Source organism: Eucyclogobius newberryi, unplaced genomic scaffold (assembly GCF_026437365.1).
Source record: "Eucyclogobius newberryi isolate DKJ021-1_F unplaced genomic scaffold, fEucNew1.0.hap1 SCAF_21, whole genome shotgun sequence".
Taxonomy (NCBI): Eukaryota; Metazoa; Chordata; class Actinopteri; order Gobiiformes; family Gobiidae; genus Eucyclogobius; species Eucyclogobius newberryi.
In genome coordinates this window covers 12,496,484-12,520,305 of record NW_027315846.1, presented here as the reverse complement: position 1 = coordinate 12,520,305, position 23,822 = coordinate 12,496,484, and the positions used below count along the sequence as shown (strand labels likewise).

The window sequence follows — 23,822 nt, the reverse complement described above, 5'->3', positions numbered from 1 at the left end:
ATGCTGATGCTGATAATGATAGTGGAGACCATCAAGAGACATTGGCCAAAAGCCATTTTATATATAGTAAAGTTATATCGGGCTGAACTTTTACACGCTTTTATTTTAGTTAACATTATTTTGAGTTAGTTTCATGTCTTGATACTGTTAATGGAAACACGAACTACCTTGAGTATTGGAATTGATAAGTGAGGTTTAAATATACACTACTGGGAGATCTGAAGCGCTTTCCCCCCTAAAAACAAATGAAGGAGATTCTTTAAAGGTTTAGTTTTGGATTATTTCATTTTTATTTTTCAAAAGGTACAATATTTTACTGTTCACCCAAAGCCTGTTTAAACGGTCTCAGTTTATTTAATGACTACTTCATTAACTTCATCTACTTCATGGTGCTTCGACATTGACTGATCCTCGTAAAATATGCAATTTAAAAAAAAAAAATGTCTTCTTTTTTTTACATTTGGAATTTGTTTTAAGTTTAGTGTGTGTGTGTGTGTGTGTGTGTGTGTGTGTGTGTGTGTGTGTGTGTGTGTGTGTGTGTGTGTGTGTGTGTGTGTGTGTGTGTGTGTGTGTGTGTGTGTGTGTGTGTGCGCGCGCGTGCGTGCGTGCGTGCGTGCGTGCGTGCGTGTGTGCGCGCGTGCGCGCGGAAGTTTGAAACGATTTCTAAATCTAAATTCCTAAATGATAATTATTTTTATTTTGTTTACAATACAACATGGGTGTTCAACAGTTTACTTATAGGGGATTAAGAACCACTGATCAGGCTTCAAGAATGTCAAAGTATTTTTCTTCTCATGTCTTTATTACTTTCTTCAGCCCAAACAATTCGTACGGCTGTTTTCTCTTGCCTTTTTTTTAACTCCATAGAACAGACTGATATAATGCCAACCAGTCTACCTTACATTAGTCTTATTTACAACCTAATTTCCACGTTTTATTTGTACATATTATGACAAGTGGTGGTTATTTGCATAGCTTTTGTAACAATCTAACCTGTTTTTGAGTGAATGTAGTGAGTTTTCCTAAGCACTATTTTTGCCTGTAGAAAAGTGTCTATGTAACTACTGTCATAGCAGAACCCAGATTAATATGTACATAATGTAAAAGTGCCAATAGTTGAACCTTTATTGTAAATATCAAACAGTTCTTGTTTTTTTGGCACAATGCTCAAACACTTTTTGCGAGATGTCACTCTGATTAATCGTGCAATAAAAAGTGGCCAAACATTAACCGCTTGCCTTTTTTTGAGAGAACAGTATTGGCTTATTTTCATCAGGGGTGGAAAGTAACTCATTTAGTTACTGTGAGTACTTTTGTATTTTTTTATTTACTGTGCTTTTTTTTTGCATAAATCCCATTTGTCCCAATCCTCGACTATCGTAGCATTACTTGCACTGCTTAAAAGTTAGTGCAGTATATGCAGAATCAGATTGTGGTTTGAAACTACGTAATTCAGTCAAATTTTACTTGAGTCTACATTTTCAGTAGTCTTTCCACCATTTGTTTTGTTGTAAAACCATAATTACTCTCCTGGTGAATGGATAATAGTCCCTTTCCGCTTGTTTATAGTCCAGAGCTGCTTTATATTCTATGTAGCTTTTCTGTTTGATGGTCAGCAATAAACTTGTCTCCATGGAGATGTTTTTGCTTTGTCCACTGTGTGACGTTGAACTGATTATTTCAGCTTTAAAAACACAGGTAATTGAATCCACACAAAAAATATATAATTAATACAGTGGAACATTTCAAGCCATAATCTTCATGAAAAACGAGGCGTCTTTTAAAGAAAGTACTTATTTTGTCTGATTGGTGTCATATATCTTTGTCTTCGAAAGCATAATATTGCATTCAGTAACATTTTGCCAATAATTTCAAAATATATCTGTACCATCAAATAAGTATGGCATGTTCTGACTCCCCCGATACACTGGATGGCGCTGTTATGCGGTGATGGCAGAGGATTATCTGCTTGTGTTTCCGGTGCAGTTCCACAACAACCTTGTGCGTAACATGAATGAGTGAAGCCAGAGACAGCATTTAACTCATTTATTTGATGAACTGGTTATGTGTTTTATTAAAAACACACTTCTACATTCAAGTTTAGACATGATATGAGGCGGGACGAAGCTGCTGTCAAAGCTGCCAATTTTTCATTACACGGTATGACTTATTATTTTATAACTCATTGGTATATTCAATGACTAATGTAGTTAGATCAACGGTACATGTACATGTAAAATGATATAATTTAAGCTAGTTAAGTGAAGTCAATTCGAGATATTTATTACTACAACTCTCTTAGTTAGAGGTTGTGAAATTACATGACATGAAAAGGCTAATTATTACAGATATGTAGAGAAGATATTCAAGTAATTACATCACGTCTTTCAGTCTAAATTTACACATTTTATTTGTAAATGTATAATATAAAAATCGTTATTTGCATAGATTTAAAAATAAATAAATAACTAACCCCTTGAATTTGAATTTAGTGAGTGTTCTCAACCACTATTTTTACACATCTTCAAAAAAAAAAAAATTTCAACTATTTGCTTGTTGATTTGTTTTTTGCCAATTAGAAGAAGCGTGTCATGGATAGAAACATTAGCTGGGGACGTCTAAAATGACTGAAGAGTACTGGCAAGCGTACAGGATCAGTCAATTGATTTCCGCGTTTGCACTTCCAGTGACATCATCACACCTGCAGAAATGTCCCTCGCCCTGATGCCCCGCCTCTTTGTGACCCGCCTGGTCAACCACCATCTCCTCCTCTCCGCCTCGTCCGTGTCCCCTCTGATCACCTCCAAGCGAACCATTATCCAGGAGCCTTACAGACGCCCCGGACAGCCCAAAGAGAACAAGTTTCCCTGGGAGAAAATCAACTTTGACCTATCCAAAGGTTTAGCAGGCATCAAGAAAAATGTTTCACTGTTGAAAAAGGAGTTTCTTGAGCGCTGGGTCGGTCCCGAAGGAAAGCCGATCATTGAACATTTATTGGAGCAGAACAGAGTTGTTTGGGAGTTCAGGGGTCCAGAGAGCCTGGATCAGTGGGTAGTTTCTTCAGATCATGAGATTGGTGGCAAAAGTGAAGTCTATTTGAAGCTTGGTAAGAATAATAATACATGTTTGCTGTACGGGACATTGAATTCAACGCCACCGAGAGATGGGGAGACGAGATACAGCGGTTACTGCACAATGAAGTCCAAACAACAAATGGTACGTTACTGAAAATCAATATTTATGGCAATCAAGTCTGTTTGAGCTGTACATGTCTAAATCTAATGATGAAATGACCTCATTTATGATGTATTTCACAAATGTATTTCTTTTTCATCTTGCCATAATGGATGAAAGGTTTATAGCAGAGATGGACTGGATTCAACATTTTACTTCTACTTTTACATTTATTTACACCCTGTGATTAAGTGCACAGGGACAAATGCTTAATGTTGATAATGTTGAATATTAGTATTTCCTTCACAGTACCAGATATTTGTTTTAGTACTTTTCTTATAAAATACCAGAATCTATGCATTATTTTCTGTCCAATTACATTAACTCTTAACTCTTACTCTGTACTAAAGTAGTAGTAATTATTTGGATCACTAAGCTTTACTTGTGTAATTGTATTTTAGATAATAATATTGTCTACTCAACCAATCTCTGCAGATAATTATTGTGCCGCTTGATTGAATACCAGATAAATTAAATGTTTTGTCAGAAATAAAATGTTCTTTAGCAGATATTGATATAAATACAAGCAATACATTTTCTCTCCCAGGCTTCATTTGACAGAAAGAAACACTTTGATTGGTCGAGTTTCAACACTCTCCATTTGAGGGTTCGAGGAGACGGCCGTCCGTGGATGGTCAACATCGCCTCAGAGACTTTCTTCTCTCATCAGAAAGACGACATCTACAGCTACTTCCTGTACACGCGAGGCGGGCCCTACTGGCAAGACATCAAGGTAAATACCCCTCAAAGTCATTATGTTGCTCTGGAATTTATGACATATTTTTGGGACATAGATGCACAATGTGATGGGACGGGCATTATACATTTGCTTATAAAGGCTGCGGTAAAACCATAGGATTTTGAGTGTTTATCCCTGAAAACACAGCCAGTTTGAAATAGTAATGGATCACATCGTATTACAACCTCCAATATGAATATTACCATTTTATACATTTACGTGGTGCAAGTGAAAAGGTGGGGCATTCTTAAAATGAGTGGGAGGGACATAAATATCTGTGCAAGACCACCACAAGTGGGACAGGTGGTCACCCAAACAGCACTCAGGTCATTCTAAACTAAATACGGCCTTATCTTAAAGGAATCAATGTTTTAATGTCGCACCTTGACAAATATGTTTTCTTATATTACAGATACCCTTCTCTAAATTCTTCCTCACACATCGAGGCCGGATACAGGACGATCAGCACGGTCTGTGGCTAGATAAGGTCGGTCATTTGAAAAGTAACAGCACTGTCTTGTCCCTCAATTGTCATTATGCCTTAAAATTGTTGTAGATTAATTGGATTTCTCTTCTACAGGTGGACTCAGTTGGCTTCACTCTGGGAGATAAAGCGGACGGACCTTTCCAGTTAGAAATCGACTTTATTGGCGTTTGTAAAGATTATGCTCACACAGAGGAGTTTGCTTACGAGCTTTACAAGAGAAACCCTGAAGTTTGAGGACACTTACTAAATACATGTATTAAATTATGACAATTCATTTGAGACATTTTATTTTATACGAAAATAAAAGCAACAGGAATATGCATTGTCTATGTCGTTAACCTATTTTCACAAAACATAAAAAGAACACCACAAAACACATGTAAGAGCACAAGTTTTGACTTGGAACATACAGGGCATTTATACACATAAAACTGGGCATAAGCGAAACACATCAGATAATATGTAAAAAAAAAATCAACCGTAAGTTTACTAAACAAAAAAGGTATTTACAAAGAGACTGTACAATTGTGAGTCTTGCTCACATCATGACGAGGCCTCTTCGAGCGCCCAGAAGATCATTCTTCTTCTGTTTTCGGTCTTCATTGTGTTTTGCTCTTCTGTCATTCCTAAACCACATGGAAGAATAAGTCATGAGTTACAGCTGTGTTAAGCTATTTCCAGGCAAATAAAAGGCAGAAGGGTAGAAAGGTTTAAACCACTAGTTATTTATCAAATACCAACATTTTAACATCTTAATCCAAACAAAACCATGATTTTTTTTAATTACCTCGTCTGAACTTGGTGCTGTTTGTAGTTTTTCTGATGGGAGTTGATAGTGACCTTCTGATGAGAGGTCACTGTGACAGACTTGTTGGCTGCTGAGTTTTCTTTAGTTTCTGCGAAAGGCTTCAGCTTCCCTACAAAAAAGGAGCAAAAAGTAGAATTATTGCTGAAAAATAAAACCATATAAGACCCACTGGCTGCTTTAGTACCTGTGTGTGGCTTGTAGCCGAGTGGACGAGCCAGACTTGCTTTAATATCAAAGGCATTTTTCTTCTGTGTCCCGGGAGTGATGTTTGTGCTCGTGTTCCCAGTAAAAACAAATGGTCCTTAAAATACAACAAAGCAAACAGTCACTAAATGTATGCTTTTGGTCGTGTTCCAGTATTACATTTTGAATCATTAGTAGTGTAAATGTACCTGGCGTTTTGATGGCAGACAGAGTTGTAATTTTAACAGCATTTGTCTTCACTCCTGGTTTTTCCAGGGGAGTGCTGGAGGCCACACAGGGAGACATCCGAGCTGGAGTCTTTATCAGGGATTTTTTGTGTTCGTTGTCTTTAGTAGCCGCCGAAAACCTGCAGAATCTTAACTCATTACATCACTGTGCCAAAGAAATGCAATCCTCATTTGCATTAGTGTAAATTAGGACATTAAAACAAACACGCCGACGCAACCGTCCACAAAATGTCACCAGTTATAAAGTATGCTTCTGTGCATGTATCAGCCAAATCCATAGCAACTCAACGTCTAAACTATGGAGGAAACTGAAAAATGTTGAATGCAAAACTACTCAACTAAACCAACCCAAGAAAAATCTAATATAAATTTAACTAGGGCGTGAACATGTACAAAAGAAGTAAACGTAAAGCAATGACTTACCGCACATTGATTCTTCGTGTGGACAGGACAGTGGGTTTGAAAATGACATCCGCTTTCCCGACAGACTTTTTGGGTCCAGTTTTAGTCTTTGAGGCGGAGATTAAAGTGTGTCTGCGCTTTTCCTCCACCTGAGATTTACTGGCAGGAGCAGGACTGAAGAGAGAGGTACGAGTCTGCTTTGGCTTCTGGAAAAGAAAATACATTTAAACAATAAATACAACAATAAAGTTACATGTTTGCCATTCTAAATCTGATGAGAATTTGAAAATGGCTTGAAAGTAGACTTGTACCTTCAGCTCTTTCACTGTGTTTTTGTAAGTCTCCATATGTTTGGTTTTCCTTTGGACATAAGAATCAATGGACTCCATTTTGTTGAACTGCGCCTCGTGGAGTTTCTTAAAGTCTGCATAAATCATAAAACATATTAACGAAGGGGAAATATCCAGTGGCAACAAATATTTCACTGTGGAATAATCGTGTAAAATGATGTTTAGAATGAACTTACTTGGAGTTACAGGATTTATGGGCACCTTTTTCTGCAGACGAGGGATTTTACCACCTTTGAGAGCTGCAATAAATTGTTTTTAAAATTTATAAGATGGACAACAACTCCACTATGAAGCACTGAAGTGTTTTTATGATCTTTATTACCTTTTCTTTCCGCTTGTGGTTCCTCCTTTGTTGTGTGAGCCTCAGTTTTCTCAGTCTTAGCTGACACTCGTCTCCTCTTTGCAGGTTCAGATGGTGCAACTGACTCCTAGTAAATGAATGGAGGCATTTTTATATCCTCTTGCCTAATAAGACCAGTGTTTAATATTTGCAAAATCAAATAGTAAATCGAAATCGAGATTCAGTCACTTCTAATGGTCAATTATCAGCGTGGGTATTTTTAAATGGCACACAGTCAATCCTATCATTAAAAGCATGTGGTTTAGATCAAACTTCTTTCAAAAAAGACTTTAGATGAAGACATTTGTACTGTTTATGTTCAGAAAAATAAAGCCAAAAGACAGAATACAATTGAATTGAAAATCAGGATCGATCAATGTGGGAAACTAATTTTATAAGCCTGGTTTAGTTGAATTCATGCTGTATACCAACTTGTGGAGGATGAATAACGTGGCGTTCATTCCACCTCGTCTTTATTTGGTGCATGTTTTACCTCTGGAGCAGACGCAGCCTCCTCAGACTCTGTGCTTGCAGCATCAGACATCTTTCTCTTGGCCCCTGCTCTTTTCCCTCTGCGTGTGTTGACAAAAGCAGCTGCAGGGGTGCTCTCCTTTACTGGTTTGGGGGGATCTGGGGTTGCATCCTGCACAACATTTTGGACGAAAATGAGGATTGATCAGACGAATGCAATGTGCGAGAACAAGAAATGAAACTAGACTAGAATCGCCATAAAATGTTCTTACGTTGTTCTCTTCCTGGTTTTGTTCTTTTCCTTGGTGTTCGTAGTGCTGTTTGATCGCTTGCAGCAGTTTGTCGGCCTGTAGACGAGTAAATGTAGGTTAAATTACGTGCATTAGTGAACAGTTTTAAAGAGAACAGTTCGCGTTAGCTTGGACGCTTTTGTGCAGCGAGCTAAGGTAATGTAACTTGCATGCTACCTTCATGTTGGCTTTAAGTCCCAGCTCCTTGGCAAGCTTTTGTAACGCCGCATACTTCATAGAGTCCAAATCCATTTTTTCTCGGTAATTTAATAAAAAACAAAATCCCTCTAATATAGCCGCGCACACGTAGTATTGTCGCTTTGCTCAATGGGAGGAGGTGGCTGACGGTTGAAACCGCTCTGATTCAAAACACACCAGAACACGACTTCTGATTGGTCAAAGAAACTTAGCGGAAGTATATTTCAGCCAATTAGAGTGGAGTCACATTTCAACCAACTTATATTAATATGTTTTGTATTATTTATTTATTGTAAATTCATTTTTTTCATTTAGTTCAATACAGGTGTCTAGTTTAATGTATCAAAAATAAGAACATGTGGCGGAAAACTTAAGTCGTGTTCGCTGCTTCCAGACCAGTAGGTGGCGCTATTCTCTTATCACAAGGAGAAAAAAAGTAAAAGAAGACACTTACAACCAAATTCAAATCAGTCTCTGTTTTGCGTTGAATCCTCCAAAACACGAGAAATAATGGAGTTTAAAGACAGTTTGATACTGCACCGCTCGGACCATGCGAAGTTACTTTCTGACATAGACAGACGGTGGATCACTTTCCACTGTGAAAAGTGCAACACGGTATTAGGAGACGGACTGAGCGTCTGCGGAGAAGTCCAGACCATGGGCTGCATCCTGTTCATGAGTGAGGAATTAGAGTACTGCAAAATACTTTATTACCAAGAATGCTATCTGTTGTATTACCTGTGTTTTTCATTTAAACGTTGTCACACAATCAGATAATAGCAATAGAATGTGCATGATAATAACATTTAAAGGATAAGGCTGCACCACTACTATGCACAGTGCAGCATATTACATTTATTTTGCCTTGCCTGAGTTTAAATAGAACTAAACGTAGCAGACTGTGATTTCTCTGCATGTTCTAATCTACAGTCACTATCCAGTTTAAGTTTTTGATCCAAAACAAAGTCCAAACGTTTTTGCTTGTGTAAAGTTGTAACTCATGTGTGTTTCTCCTTTTCAGAAGTTACCAAAGCTGTTGTCATCAGTGATAAAAAGGAGACAGAACAGAAAGGAGACTTGACTCATTGGTAAGTTCAACGAAACACCTTTTGTATGCATTGAGTATCATCTACAATATATATGTGTGTACACTGTATAAGCCCCTGTTTCTATTTTTTATTACTGTATTATGATCTAATTAAGGGCCCTATTTTTCCCCCATCCAAACCGTGTTCCTCTGTCTTGTCTCAGTATCTACAGTTTTCTTTCTTGCCGCTGCTGTCGCTCTTTTGTTGGAAGAATCATTCACTCGGCTCCGGCTCGACTCTCTAACTGTCGTTCCATGTTCCTGCTCCATAAAGCAAACATCAGCTGGTGAGACGTGCTCATAACTCTATCCGAACATTTTAATATTTAGGTATTACATTAACAGTAATAGTATAATATATAATAGTATAAAACTGCTACTAATGTTACTATTTTTTTTTGGCAATGAGGTAGTGCAAATCAAAACTATATATGAGGCTAATTGAATCACAGGCCTTGATCTTTGCTAACAGTAATAGTAGTAGTAATTCACTCTTATATCGGTGCATTATTATTATTTGTGTTGTAATATCTAATTTATACTATATTCAAAGCAGTTTTGTTTTTTTGTTTTTTTGCGCTGTTTGAATGTGATTTTGTCTTTTTGTAGTTACCTCCTCAACAGCAGCTCAATGGTGAAAGCGACTTCAATATCTTTTGAAGTCAACCCTCTCAGAGAAAGCATGAAAGAGGTGAGGCAATGTATGTATTTTACATTTTGAAGCAGAAATGTGAAATATAGGACTTTCTATGCTCATTTCGACATTCCATCTATGTCTCAAGTAACTGTGGTAACATAACTGTCATCAATGATTTAATTGCTCTGTCCTTTAGTAAATGGTGCAGGGCAATGCCTAATGTGTTGTTTTCTCGTTTATTACTGAATTTTTTTGTCCTATTTATTTCAGATGAGGCACAAGTTTCAAGCGATGTACACTCAAATGTCCCGCTTTAAGGAGGAACTGGCTCACGGCACAGTTTTAAGTTCCGCAAGCAGCAATTAGTCTATCGACGAAATTTAAGATATTATTTCAATGCAAGTTTTTGTGCAACTACTTTCTTCAATTCTAATCCAAACTCATATGTCATGAATCTTCTCATCATGAAGGTGAATAGTTGTGTGTTGGATATCAAGATTTTTTTGTCAATCAGTTAATAGAAAATTGTGATTATACCAGTCACAACATAACCGTAAGAACTAATAGAAATTATAATCAAAATCCTCAAGAAATTTAGATGCACAGATGTATAATTTCAAATCAACCTGTACTTTAAAATATAAACCTACATGTCAAATTCAGTTGTAGCTGGTCTTTTGTCACATTAACTTATTTTGTGACGCATGAAACACAAGAAGAATGGGTATCAACTATTCATTCATTCATTTTCTACTGCTTGTTCCCTTTCGGGGTCACGGGTGACTGGAGCCTATCCCAGTGACTTTGGGCCTTAGGCAGGGCACAGCCTGGACAGGGGCCAACTCGAGTATCAATTAGATAAAAGTAAATATTAAATTTAAGGTTTCACTGACTTGTCTTGTCAATGATTGAATAACTGCAATAGTGTGAAGTAAAAGTTATATGACAACCCTAGTTGTAGATAATAGTTTCTTCCAAAACTCATATGGATGTTTCTTGTAAAATAAAGTCATGACACATTCTCCTATTGGCACCATGCTGCATTTTATTGCTGTTTTTTTTTTTTGTTAATACAAAACCAGACAAAGAGGCTTACAGATAGAAGCATGCCCACATCCTCTCACTGGAGTGCATAGTTTCTACACAGTCCACCGCAAACAGTGGAAACGTGATCACCAAAGTCAATAATCACTTTGTAACAATTACCATTATTTATTGTTGGGAACAAAGGTTGACGTCAGGAGTGGCATCTGCCCCATTATGGATTTTTGTGAGAATTTAATAAATCATTGTATTGTCTTAAGTTTACAAACAAAAATAAACTATTTGTTCCAGTGTTGCACCGTCTCCTTTGGTATCGCAACACCTTGACCGACAAAGTATGAATATGAATGAATCAACACTGAAGAAGATATTATTTTAATAATACGTTTTGAACCATCACAGGCTTTCATATTATATTCCAATTTAATTTGGATTTTTAATTGATTAACATTTTCCTTAAACATAATGTCTTTTCCTACAGGACTCTTTACTCCTGTGTCAAACTTTGTCCCCAAACGTCACTTATCACAACAAACATCTGATATGAACACCCTAAGGTTACACCCATTCACATTACAAAGTTGGATTATTGCATGCAATACAAATCATTCATTATTCATCTAAATCATGCATATTTTTAAAACCCATACATCAATATCATTGTTGCCTAAGTACGTTTTTGATTATAAATTCCCTTTACAGAATTTGAAGAGAAAACATAGTATTTTAAGACAGAATTATGAGAAATGGTCTTAAATGAGGCAAGTTATTACAAAGTGCTTTTCCAAACAAGTGTCAAGTATGATTGGATGTTAGTTTTGCAGCTACAGTTACTTAAAGTCTATATTTTTAGTAAACAAATGAATGGTTTCTGTACAATAGAGCATGTTTTTTGCAAAATATTTTGGTGCAAGTTTGGGAAAATAGTCTTTGAAAAATATAAACATATGGTTATGTGTTTCCACAATGCCATACAGTTGTTCCTAGTAAATATAACTTCTTATCTCTAAAAAGTCAAAAGAAAAAGTAGATTTAAGGAAGGCTACACAACCAATTATATGCTACTTTTAACCACTAAAACCCTGGTATTAAATCATGCATTTGTAGGTTATTGCTTCTAAATAGCTAACCCAATACAATTTTATGGATAAAATATAATGAATGTATGTTATAAAATATCTCAAATCAAAGACTAAAAATGCTACAACTTTGTTTACTAAAACTTTGAGTGTGTCAGAGAAAATACATAGCGTTTGGTTGGTTCAAAAGATAACATCTGGTTTGCTGTTTGAGCACACATGCAAGGCTTATCATAATGGTTTATGCTTAAAATGTCCTAGTGTTGATTTGAGAATATAGATTGAATGTATACTGGGCTAATGCTGCGTTCAAGGTGTCCTCGGAAACAGTAGTCCTTTCCATCCTGTCATCATAAACAACAGCTGATGATGGGTGGTTAAAAACACTATTTGCTAATGCAGTTTATGATATTCATCCATTTTCAGAGAAGTAGATAACATTACAACATAAAAAGGTAACATTAAGCTTGAATTGTAAGCCAAGTTAAGCCGTACTTGAGTCTAGGAGTGAAGGATGGAGACTGACCAGCTTCACTATTGTTGCTTTAAAAATTGTAATGTTTAAATCTAATTTTTCATTAGATTATTAGTTGAAAGATAATATCATTAGGTTAGTGACTTAAGTCTTTGAGTTTAAAATACTGCAGTTCATCAGCAGGCAACCATTCTATTTAACGTTATAGAATGTGGTTTAATGTTCTCAATGTTGCAGCATCTAATAACTTTTAAAACAGACGACGAATTTGACAAATCCGAGGAGCACATGAACACAGCAATTGCCAAACACCTTAATTGATTAAAATCTACAAATCTGAGCTCTTAAATCTAAAAATGGGTTTCTTTTATTATTTGTCATAAAGCAAGCATTACTACTGATCATGCATGGCTACAATAATGTTGGCTAAGCTAAATGCTAATGCATGTGAGTCTATACATATCTTAATGGAAGACATTGGTGATTTTGTTGCTTTTCAAACAACTTGTCACTTGTTTTTCTTTTTTTACAATATACAGTTTGGTCAACAATGACAGTTTTAGATCAAATATTGCACAAATCCCGGTTTAACATGATAAAATATGAGCATAACAGTATAAAAGAAAATTGAAGATATTTTAGACAAAGTGGAACCAGGGTTTTTCTTTTGTGTGAACTCCATCTAAAAAATTATAGTAAATATGATTTAATATCGTTGGTGCCCAAAAGATGGCACGAAGAGTCTTCTTAGACAATTTAATTGGTTAAAAATGCAAATGATACAAGAACTGGAAAAGAAAATGCAATATGGTAAATGTGGATTGTATTTGACTAAACCTACAGAGATGCCAATTCTAAAACATCCAGGGAGAATTTTCAAGATTAAAGTCATTAATTTGGCAAGCTCCATAAACACCAATGCATAGAAGACCTATAAGTTGAAACTATATCTTGGGCTTTTCACCATCTGAACTCGATGACTACAGTTAGCCATGATCCAAAGGCATTTTAATCAAGTATAAAACTGCTACTAATGTTACTATTTTTTTTTGGCAATGAGGTAGTGCAAATCAAAACTATATATGAGGCTATTTGAATCACAGGCCTTGATCTTTGCTACAGTAGATGTGTCTTCATAGAAAAGATATAGGAAAAGGTAAGCGATTTGTTCTTAAACTATTCTTTATCTCTAATAATATACGTTCAAACATTTTTTTTTTTTAAATGATTGCCTGACTTTTGCTCACACACAAAAATAATTGATAAAAACGTATCAGGGAATAATGTGAATTTAGATGGCCAAAGGAAAGATTTACCCTAATGTATCAAGCCAGTGTGCGTGCCTCATGGTGAGACAAAAATGATTATTGTCACAGATTAATTTGCAGAAGTGGGACAGGACCAGGGGGAGGGCTGGAGGAGAAGACAGACGGGGGAGAGAGAACCACTGCCAGAGGAAGGGGCAGCGATGTCCCAAATGAGGCCATCTTCATAATGGACTCTCCTTTTCAGCAGAAATGGATGGATGGGTGCAGAAGGCGCCTCCAAGGTGGGCCACTGCCGCTTTGTCTTCTGTGTTCATGATGCCTTGAAAATATACATGTTTGAGTTACATTATTATACTGAACATGCATGTTTGATTGTGTATTGTACTGTGCATTAGCCACACACTTAAAATAATTCCTCTAAAACAAAAAAATAATTTAAACATTTTCATGCAATCACAGTACGTTTTTGTTAAGACTCATGTCCTCTCCAATTAATACCACTTTGATGCACCTTATTTAATCATTTCAACTGTTTGTGTTATAAGATTAGGTCTATTTTATCTAAAGGCGGTGTGACATTCAATACAGATTATTTTTTCCCCACTTGGATTTAACTTGTATAACTGTGGCAAACTACGTTATTTCATACAATTACGCATCGGGCTTATCTTCTTTAAAATAACCAATTATAAAGGACATTATTTTGGCTGAAAAGCACTGACCTTAGCAGTGGTTCGGGCTGCAGCTGCACACAATGGTAAACAAAAGCCAAAGGGTATTTCCTCGTCGGCGGTGATGCGTCTCTCAAACAAACTGATCACTTGCTCTTTTGTCCTCCACACGAACACGGCCAAGTTGCTGAATAAGTATCTCCGCACATTCCTTCGGGGAAACTCCTGTCTCCCCCGAAAGGACGGAGAAGGTCCCCTCGTCCCCTTCTTCACCAACCTCAGTCTGACGCCATTCTTTTTCTCTCCCACCTCGAGCCAAAGGAAAGAAGCGCTGATTGGACGCGAGGGCTATCAATCAAATACAAAAGCCCCGCCCCGGAAACCATCGAACCCCTACTGTCAACTGCAGCAGACTCAAGAGTTATGATTCAGACAGAAGAAAAGGGAATTCATCTGTTCAAAATCTTATTCGAAGGCAAATAGTACTACATACTGCATATATACATACAAACATACATAGGGATACAAAAATATGGAATAAAAAATAAAATCTATGCCATATAGTATTTAAAGGTGCATGCATATACAATTTTTAATAGTGGTGCTTCCCCTCCAAGAATGTGTTATTGCTTTGCCTAAAATGTTCCAGTTTTGCATTTAACTTCACGGGGACAAGTAAATTTGTACAGTAAGAATATTAGTTTTTCTAGTTTATCTTTTTGTTAGATAAGAGATTGAATGAAAGGACGTTAAATATCATAGTGGAACATTGCAGGTTAAGCAATAACATCTCCATGGAGACAATCAGGCGGCGTACCCCAGTTTAAAATTTTACACAGTGCACCTTTATCACACCAAAACTTCACCACCCCAGTGACATTTGATTCCTTGCACTTAATCAGTCTGACATGATTCTTCTTTTGTAATATGTGCACTGCTGTCTGTCTCCATATCATTTCCCTTGTGGCTCAATGAACGTGTTTAAACGTGTTGTCAAATGAGCAATACATTACAAATAAGCACTGAAAACATGTATGGCACTTATTTTATTCAAATCAAATCCAAGAATCACTGATGGCAGCAGGACCAACATCACATTACACGTGCTGTTTGCAGTAGTTTCTGGATGGTTCACTTATTCAACAAACACAATCAAGATTAAGGATAAGACATAGTGTTTTTAAAGACTAGCAGTACATACAATAAATTAATAAAGAATAAGCTATATAATTCCTTGGAGTTAGCCAAACTAACCAGACAGGACGAGAACAATGTTGACACTAGGCATAGTGATGTTGGTCAACAATTTCAGACTTCAAACAAAAAGACATAAAATAGATGGTTTAGTATTGAATATAACATGATCCTATGTTGATTTTGAGAGTGGTTAAAAAAACGGTGGAACTTGTGAGTCTTACTTTAAGTTTCAAATCCAAGTTTAGTGATATTAAGCTTGGTTTCTATCACAATCACGACTAAACTCCTGATTAGTCCAATTCAAGTTTTAGTTTAGTCACGATTTTGTTTTGGATAACTCAAGACGGCACTTGTTAAGCTAAACACTTTGCATCTCCCAAACCAGGAGATTATGGGGAATAAAAATATAAAAAATAGCACTGATCCAGGTCATCATAAGACAGCATTTGAAATAGGTCCTTCATCTTTTCCAAACTATTGGCAGTAGTTGATATAATGCAAAGACTTAGCTCTCGTTTAGCGTTAATATTGTATTGTAAGAACTTAAACCATGGCACTTGTGGGTAAAAAAAAAAAATATTCAGCCATTTTTTCTTTCCTCCGTAGACTTGTGTTTGGCGAAATATCCGTGAAATAACCACACTTTTATGGCAAGATGACTAAAACCATAATCACATTTGCATACCGAAGCAAAGCTAATTGTACCATGGTAAGAAAACAAACAAAAAAAGAAGAAAAGAAAATCATCGTCTAATAAATAAATGGGGCGGATGTTCGCTTTGCATAAAACTACCCAAGGCACGCAACTTTTCCTTTTCCTTGTTTGAAGAGCACAGTCGAGGGACTTCAACACACTTGGTCTGGATCTCCTTGAGGGCCACAGCAGCTGGAGGAAACGCTTGAAATGGTTTGTGGCCAAAAACCTAGAATGTCTAACTTAGTGGAGGAACCGGATGCTCATCTTCTGCTCTACGTCCACCTTCTCCAACACCTACGACAGAAAAACGAGTGAGAAATGGTGACATACGGTATTTATATAGCTGGTTATTGGTTTGCACATTAGGATTACCGTTTTTTACGGACTATAAGTCGCACCTTTTTTCATAGTTTTGGCCAGGGTGCGACTTATACCTATATTTATACCTATATACTTATTTGTTATTTTCACACTTGCGACCGCATTTCATACTCCCGTGTGACTTATATATGTTTTTTCCTCTCTATTATGCCTTTTTTGTCTGGTGCGACTTATAGTCCACAAAATACGGTAAGCCTTTTTGGCACTGGCACTAGTTTCCTTGTACAAACCAGTGCATTAATATAACTATTATTGAGAGTTTACCTTTATTTAAAGATAATTTACTATATTCATTTTATATTTTGTTAAAAGTACACCGCTATATTCTTCTAATAACATGATAATAGAGTCGGGTTGATTGATTTCCATTAGAACATGGTTAAATGGCAAAAAAAGAAAGTATTATCTTATGTTAAATTATATTTAATTGGTAATTGACCTCCTTTGCCCTCCCTTGTGCGTCCATGTACTTTGTGTGTACCTTCATGAACTCGTTGAAGGAGATGGCGGCGTCTCCGTTGGTGTCCGCTTCCTGGATGGTTCTGTCCGCGATGCTGCCGAGCTGTTCGTCTGATATATTCACTCCCACCATCATCCTCAAGACCTGGGCGCGACAAACAAACGCCGTTACTTTGAACAGGCCATTTCTACGTTAACATGTTACAACGATCGCACTAATGTTTACAGCTGGAAAATAAGCCACATCGTACAAACAAATGTGTTTCATTAGAAAGCGCGTCCGGTTAAATCTGGTGTGAAGCGAAAAGCGACACGTGCCGCACTGGAAATAACATGAGTGGCACCAGATAATTGATATGCCTCGCTTTTAGAAACTAGATATTAGCGAGTGACAACGAGCTCCAAATGTGGCTATGATCCAATGTATTCCATGCACCGAAACTTAATGAGCCAGTTTGAGCTCATTTCAAGACTAACCAAGGTCTGGAAAAGGGCCAAACAAGACTTCGATTGCAGTTCCAATAGATTATACTTTTTATAAATGCGTATTTTTACTGCATTTTAGAGCAAAAGACAAAATGTTGAAAAATACCTGCAATAAATGTGGTTTCTGACAAAAGTATTCATTAATAGATAATTTAAATAACTTACAATTATAAGAACACTTTAATTCTTTCACTTTGAGGAACAATTAATTGTTTACTGACAAATAAAAGGTGACAAACACAGATTTAAAAATAGTACTTGAGGCGACATATAAATATTTTGAACTAAACAGGAGATTTGCCAGCATCATTTCGCTGGGGCTTAAAGCAATTACAGGTCACACACAATGTCATCAAAACAAGAGTCTGACCGACAGGACCTGGAGTTGAAGACAGATATCATTATCAGGACAAGAGCAAAGTTTTGTCATCTTGAAAGAGTATTTTGAAATCCATGTTACACAATAGGAATGTCTCAAGCTGTAAATACTGCTACGTGGGAAAGTGAAGTAGAAAAGCTTAGGACATAATAATGTGCCATCTCTCTGTTCTCGACTAAGAGCAAATTGAAGTGCATATAACAGGTTCTTACCATGTTCTAATTTGGACTTTAACATATAAATGATAGTTTGACACCAATCTAATAGGTATTTGTGGAGAAAGTTGAAAAATCTGAAGGGACATTCATTCCAGTCAAAGTTCATTCACAATTTACACAAAAGGAACAACTTTTTTGACTCTCTAAACGTTAATTCAACAAAATAAACCTGCTCTCATATTTTTAATTGTTAAATTAAAAAAATGGTACATTAGATGTTTTTGCCCAGTCATTACTGGGTAATTTCCTAGAGTGAGGTCATCAATTACAAACAGGAAGTGAAATTATAAACCCAAAAAAATGTGCTATTCTTTTTTTTTCTTCTAAATATATTTATATAAAGGGCATTTTAGTTCAATGAGTCGTCCAACTTGTCATAGGCACGTCAAGGAACTTTCTCTAGGGATATTTGTTTTTTTTTATGTTTTTTCCCATAAGTAATAAAGGAGTTCAGAATTATTATAAAGTCTGGAAAAAAAATTAAAAGAACAAATTGTTGTTTATGGTTGACAAAATATTACACTCAAACATAAACGTGTTTTGCATCATGTTTAGGAGAACATTGTGGGCTTTAGGAACACTCTTCCACCTACACTTAAGAATAAAGAGTTAAATAAAGTGTATTTTAGTCATGGACCAAAGGGAACATTATCATATTTTGGTATTTGAAGTACTCGATATTTGCGTTGTAGAAGCTTTAAGTGGTGTCGTTGGTAGCTTTAACAACAAAAATCTATAGTTTTAGATTATCAATGTGTTTCATAAGTACATGGAATTGAAACACATGTTATATATTCTGTTAGTGCATGAAATAGCTTTTGGTTCAATAAAGTTGGGCCACAATAAAATGATCAGGGGTGATTTCAGTGAGTGCAGGTGGGACGAGTGTGGCTCTGTTGTGACGTAACAGGGACGACCAAAGAGGATCTCATTTTAGCCCCTTTGTTGTAGAATAATGACCCCAAATGTGCGTGGTTACATGAAACCCCACTCTCACCTGCAGAAGCTCGTCTCGGGAAATCTTGTCATCTCTGTCAAGGTCGTAAAGCCGGAATGCAACTGTCAAATGAAATAAAAAATAGATGGGAAATTTGAATTGGTCACAAGTTTATGCCGGGAAATAACTTTCATCTTATCTCTTATAAAAACATAGAAAATGCATCTACCACCATCTTGATTGAACAAAATGAACAACTGGACAAAACCAGGAGGAAGTAGAAAACCAGGACTAATCAAGGACTAAAAATGACTAGAACTAAACCAGCAGGATAATCTATGTTTAAACTCATCTAAAACCACAGTTGCACTAAATGTATCCAATACAGGCCATAAACGGGACCCATCCCAGCACTCACAGAGTAGTTTGTTTGTTCTGCTGTTTAGAGGCTCGGCCGGGGCAGCATTTTTGTTCTTCTCGTTGTCTTCAATGGGCCTGAAATGTGCCAGCGTTCGCATGAAGCCTCTGAAATTGACCTGGTCCTCTCTGAAAGCGAAATTTACAGATTTAGCCAGAGCTCTCCGTAAGTTTTTTGATTAGCTAGATGAGGACGCTGGCAACCCAACACCACTCAAAACACCCGCACCTCATTGAAAACTCAACAAAACAAGAGGGACAAGAAGTGAAACTAAATCCATACGGTCCAGTTAAATTCAAACTTAAATTCTACAGCTAAGTAAATCACTGTATTAAAAATGTGATTAAACAGACTCATAAATATACATTACATACATATTTTCTAATGTATAATATGTAAAAATAAGATACTTTAGTCTTTGATGTTGATGGTTTATAGCTGTGAGGTAAACCACAGTATTGCTCATGAAAAAAGTAAAGCCACAATGAGTAGGCAAAAAACAATCCTTCATATTGTGTTGAATTTAGGAAAACCTAGTTGGCACATAATGCAAAATTTGAATAAAAACAACAACTTGGCCCTAGATTTGACAAATACCCGGCATAACTTACCCCTCTGGGAAGAAAGCGTTTATGATTCTGTCGCCCAAAGGATTAATGGCCAACTCAGGAATCCTCTGGAAGTCTTCGCGACTGAAAGACAAATTAGAAATATTGTTACTAAAGGCAATTTGAGACAGGTCTAAGTTCTTAAGGCTATTCACTTGAAGAAAGCCTAAAACTATTTCAGGAATGTCAGAAATGTGTTCAGTTTTGGCCATGACCGTTTATCCCTTTTATCCCAATTACAGGTAAATATCTAAAAAATAGTGTGTAGTAATAATAGGATATTTAAAAAAAGTCTGTGATTACTTATAACGTGAGATAAAGAAACACCATTTAGGGCACAAATAAAACAAATCAAATTATGTACGAAAACAAGCATGCAACGTAATATTTTGGCAACTAAGTGATTATAAAAAGTCACCTTGATGGTAACCTGAGTAGAAACTGTTGTGACAAGTAACAGGGCAAGAACGAGACAGACTGGCAATGTGTCGTGTGTAAACAAAGACACAAAGAAATATCCCTGAAACTAAAAGGGAGTTTTTTGTTCGCTGACGTTGACCCGTTAAAAGACAGAAATATTTAATGATTACCCAAGTCTTCATCTATTAGTTGTTTTGAGGACTGGAGCGTGACACAGTTAATAGCAAACTACAATAAACAGTAACTAGAAATGTAAATGTTCCAAGGATTAGAATCGATCTCCAGCTACACTGAAACCATTTGAAATAAACATTGATTTAGGACCGATTATGTCTGAGCTCACGTTTAACCATTTGTTTGTGTAATTTAGTTATTTCAATATTTTTTACAATAACTACGACGTGTATTTAACAAACTAACTATAGTAGGACAATTCAAATTAAAAAGGAAGGCAAACCCAAGGACACAAGAAGAACTACAGTTTTAATGTTATGAAAGGCTTCTTCCTCTTGCCTTTTTGTTACAGTCACAAGAGTTTCGACATAAAGGACAGCAGGTCGTTTGGTAAAGACACAGTTATTTAAATGATCTTATATTTGGGGATTTAGGAGACATTGTTTAAATCTTGCTCAAAATATCAAGTATGACATTCACTCAATTGCTCTGTATCTTACAATATTACTCCAATAAATACATTACAAACACACACACACAAAACACCACAGGATTTAAAAGAGGTTAGAAACTGTCAAGTCCTCTTTTCAGTCTTAGTAAAGTTTACACATTATTAGGTCTGTCATGATAATATGACCATTTAATTATAGCTGGAACTATATTTTTGGGGCTCAGTATTTGTTGTGTTTACATTTTCTTTGCACTGGTATGGATTTTTTTGACATGTAGAGCATTGAATAAGTAATGACCATGGGAAATTATAGAAGGTAACTAAGTACTTAAGTGTTTATTTGGCTTTGTATTTGATGCAGCTTGTGTTTTTCAACAATACTGTGCATTTAGACCTATAGCTAAGGGTTGTGGCATAAAGCAGTTTCAATATTATTGTTCATCATACCTTCTGTGGCAATATATAATACATGAAACTTAACATGCCAGGGCAGGCTTACACATGAAGCTTTGAGCCTTAGAAATAATAGACATCTGGCATCTATAGCGAAGTATTTACAAGCACCATTAGACAGTGATTACCGGTATATGGTAGTTAGATTTCAGGCTGTCTTTGTTTATGTGATGGTTGTTATTATTTTTACTCATATATAATGTCTCCCATTAATAGAGGAGACTATGGTCCCCCCTCATGGACTAATCTTTGCCCCCACAGTCAAAAAACAAGCTGGACAATACATTGGTAAAACGAATGATAGTTTATGCTTCTAGTGTTGTCAAAAACACATAGAAGTAACTACATTTAATCTGTAAGCGGTGCTTTTGGATGAGTCGAGGCAATAAATCACATCAACACTGTATAAAATAACATGATTCAAATGTAGATTGTTCGTGCCACTTTACATATATGTGTATATCAACCCTGTATATAATGAGTCTATTGAAACAGCCATGTACTCACTGTAATATGTATGTGATCAGACCTGCTTTACTTACCTCAGTGTGCCATTTTCACCTTTGTCCAAGCTGGTAAAGCGACTGTACAGGCGAGTGATCTGACTGTGTGAGACTAGACAAGCGGCAGACAAAATGTTACTTCATTATAGCATGTAACTCTCCAATACTACAAAGATATCAACATTAACATGACTTACATCCCGTTTCCTTTTTGATTTCTTCAATTTCCTCTTCTCTCAGTAACGTCGATGCACGGGACCCCATCGTGAAAAGGTTGGAATTAGCTTAATAGATTCTTTTAAAAGCACAACTCTATCCTCAGAACCAGGTGTTAGCACAAATTGTCCTCGGCTTTTAGCAAACAAGCTAACAGCTAAAGGCTAACAAGATGCTAAAGCCAAACGAGATCGGCGGATGTGTTATTTCAATGGTTTGTATCCGATGTTATAACGGGTGTGGTATTTATGTCCAGCTTTCGTGGGGTTTCGTGCAGAGATCTTCTTGTTTTATGAAGGAGGAGGTGAATCAAGAGCAGAGGGCAGTTCCAAAACACGCAACACTCCGGACACTTTTACAGGTGAGACACTGAGTTTGGAGCTCGTGCTGCCACCTACTGGCCACGAGGGAGAGTCACTTTAACTGAGTCCGCGGTCACTATTAGTTCTTTTAATTCTTTATTATTGTTTTTGTTTTTTTCTCTTATCTCTTATCTCTTAGTGATAGGAAGGTTGGTGCTTTGTGACATAATTGCTGGCAACTATACAGGATATGGCCAGTGTTTAGTTGTTATTTGTGATTAATCTATCAGTTCATGTACACAGAATATATCACTTAGCTCCTGTGTGTGCTAAACCTGTTGGTGCCTATTTCCATTTTATGCCATCCATATTTTATCAGTTCAGTTATTGTATTTTAGTATTATTCACTGTTACACCCATCGCCAAAACAGGTTCCTATTTTGTGAATTTTGTTCACTGGCAATGGCAATAAAACCGATTCTGATTCTATGATATTGTTGGCTGCTGTATATGTTGCCATCAATATTTGTATTTATTTTTTAATTTCTTGTTTATTTTCTTTTTTTCATATATATATATATATATATATATATATATATATATATATATATATATATATATATATATATGGTTGTTGTTTGTTTTGTGTACGTTTCAAAACTTTTTTTTGCCTGTTTGTTGTTAATGCAATATATTTGACATATTGAAGGTTATATTTATTATCTCCGAGGGTAAACTTGATTTGCACTGTTTTGATTGTTGAAATGACTGTATTTCATATTGTGCAGGTTGTGCTTTAACAAACAAATCCATCCATCCATTTTCTGCCGCTTTATCCAGGGCCGGGTCGCGGGGGCAGCAGTCTGAGCAGGGACTCCCAGACTTCCCTCTCCCCAGACACTTCCTCCAACTCCTCCGGGGGGATTCCGAGGCGTTCCCAGGCCAGCCAAGAGACATAGTCTCTCCAGCGTGTCCTGGGTCTTCCCTGGGGCCTCTTCCCGGTGGGACATGCCTGAAACACCTCCCGAGGGAGGCGCCCAGGAGGCATCCGGAGCAGATCCCCGAGCCACCTCAGCTGGCTCCTCTCGATGTGGAGGAGCAGCGGCTCTACTCCGAGCTCCCCCCCCGTGTGGCCGAGCTCCTCACCCTATCTCTAAGGGAGCGCCCAGCCACACGGCGGAGGAAACTCATTTCGACCGCTTGTATCCGCGATCTTGCTCTTTCGGTCACTACCCAAAGCTCATGACCATAGGTGAGGGTAGGAACGTAGACCGACCGGTAAATAGAGAGCTTTGCCTTTCGGCTCAGCTCCCTCTTTACCACAACAGTCCGATGCAGCGACTGCATCACTGCAGCCGCTGCACCGATCCGCCTGTCGATCTCACGCTCCATCCTTCCCTCACTCGTGAACAAGACCCCGAGATACTTGAACGCCTCCACTTGAGGCAAGGACTCCCCACCCACCTGAAGAGGGCAAGCCACCTTTTTCCGGTCGAGAACCATGGCCTCGGA

At 37.0% G+C, this 23,822-nt stretch overlaps 4 protein-coding genes and 1 long non-coding RNA gene across 6 annotated transcripts in view; 2 read left to right on the top strand and 3 right to left on the bottom strand.

Moving 5' to 3' along the window:
• The window catches only part of ndufaf1 (NADH:ubiquinone oxidoreductase complex assembly factor 1), a 299,207-nt gene extending 294,473 nt beyond the window's left edge, over positions 1–4,734 (top strand). The window contains exons 2-5 of one of the 2 annotated variants that reach the window (XM_072457362.1): positions 2,708–3,216; positions 3,782–3,967; positions 4,386–4,460; positions 4,554–4,734. In XM_072457362.1, the coding sequence (XP_072313463.1) occupies positions 2,710–3,216; positions 3,782–3,967; positions 4,386–4,460; positions 4,554–4,694 (909 nt within the window). In that variant the 5' untranslated portion in view covers positions 2,708–2,709 and the 3' untranslated portion in view covers positions 4,695–4,734. Of the gene's footprint in view, positions 1–2,687; positions 3,217–3,781; positions 3,968–4,385; positions 4,461–4,553 lie in introns of those variants that run through there. The other variant, XM_072457360.1, reaches the window with a different exon arrangement.
• Positions 4,735–4,788: 54 nt separating this feature from the next.
• On the bottom strand, positions 4,789–7,858 carry nusap1 (nucleolar and spindle associated protein 1). Its single transcript, XM_072457359.1, has 11 exons — positions 7,730–7,858; positions 7,535–7,609; positions 7,285–7,434; positions 6,774–6,879; positions 6,628–6,690; positions 6,413–6,525; positions 6,123–6,307; positions 5,661–5,818; positions 5,453–5,569; positions 5,248–5,377; positions 4,789–5,086 (listed from the first exon to the last, which is right to left on the bottom strand). Exons 1-11 carry the CDS (start codon positions 7,802–7,804, stop codon positions 4,999–5,001), a joined length of 1,260 nt encoding a protein of 419 aa, XP_072313460.1. The 5' UTR covers positions 7,805–7,858; the 3' UTR covers positions 4,789–4,998.
• A 347-nt stretch (positions 7,859–8,205) lies between these two features.
• On the top strand, positions 8,206–10,064 carry oip5 (opa interacting protein 5). The gene is made up of 5 exons (XM_072457984.1): positions 8,206–8,429; positions 8,772–8,838; positions 9,002–9,124; positions 9,447–9,528; positions 9,745–10,064. Exons 1-5 carry the CDS (start codon positions 8,261–8,263, stop codon positions 9,838–9,840), a joined length of 537 nt encoding a protein of 178 aa, XP_072314085.1. The 5' UTR covers positions 8,206–8,260; the 3' UTR covers positions 9,841–10,064.
• A 429-nt stretch (positions 10,065–10,493) lies between these two features.
• Positions 10,494–14,412, bottom strand: LOC140370303 (uncharacterized). Its single transcript, XR_011928358.1, has 2 exons — positions 14,063–14,412; positions 10,494–13,659 (listed from the first exon to the last, which is right to left on the bottom strand). It is a non-coding gene; the product is annotated as an uncharacterized lncRNA (long non-coding RNA).
• A 630-nt stretch (positions 14,413–15,042) lies between these two features.
• On the bottom strand, positions 15,043–22,357 carry chp1 (calcineurin-like EF-hand protein 1). Its single transcript, XM_072457762.1, has 7 exons — positions 21,990–22,357; positions 21,832–21,904; positions 19,795–19,875; positions 19,184–19,311; positions 18,826–18,887; positions 16,768–16,890; positions 15,043–16,199 (listed from the first exon to the last, which is right to left on the bottom strand). The coding sequence occupies exons 1-7, from the start codon at positions 22,054–22,056 to the stop codon at positions 16,146–16,148; spliced, it is 588 nt and encodes a 195-aa protein (XP_072313863.1). The 5' UTR covers positions 22,057–22,357; the 3' UTR covers positions 15,043–16,145.
• Between the last annotated feature and the right edge of the window lie 1,465 nt (positions 22,358–23,822).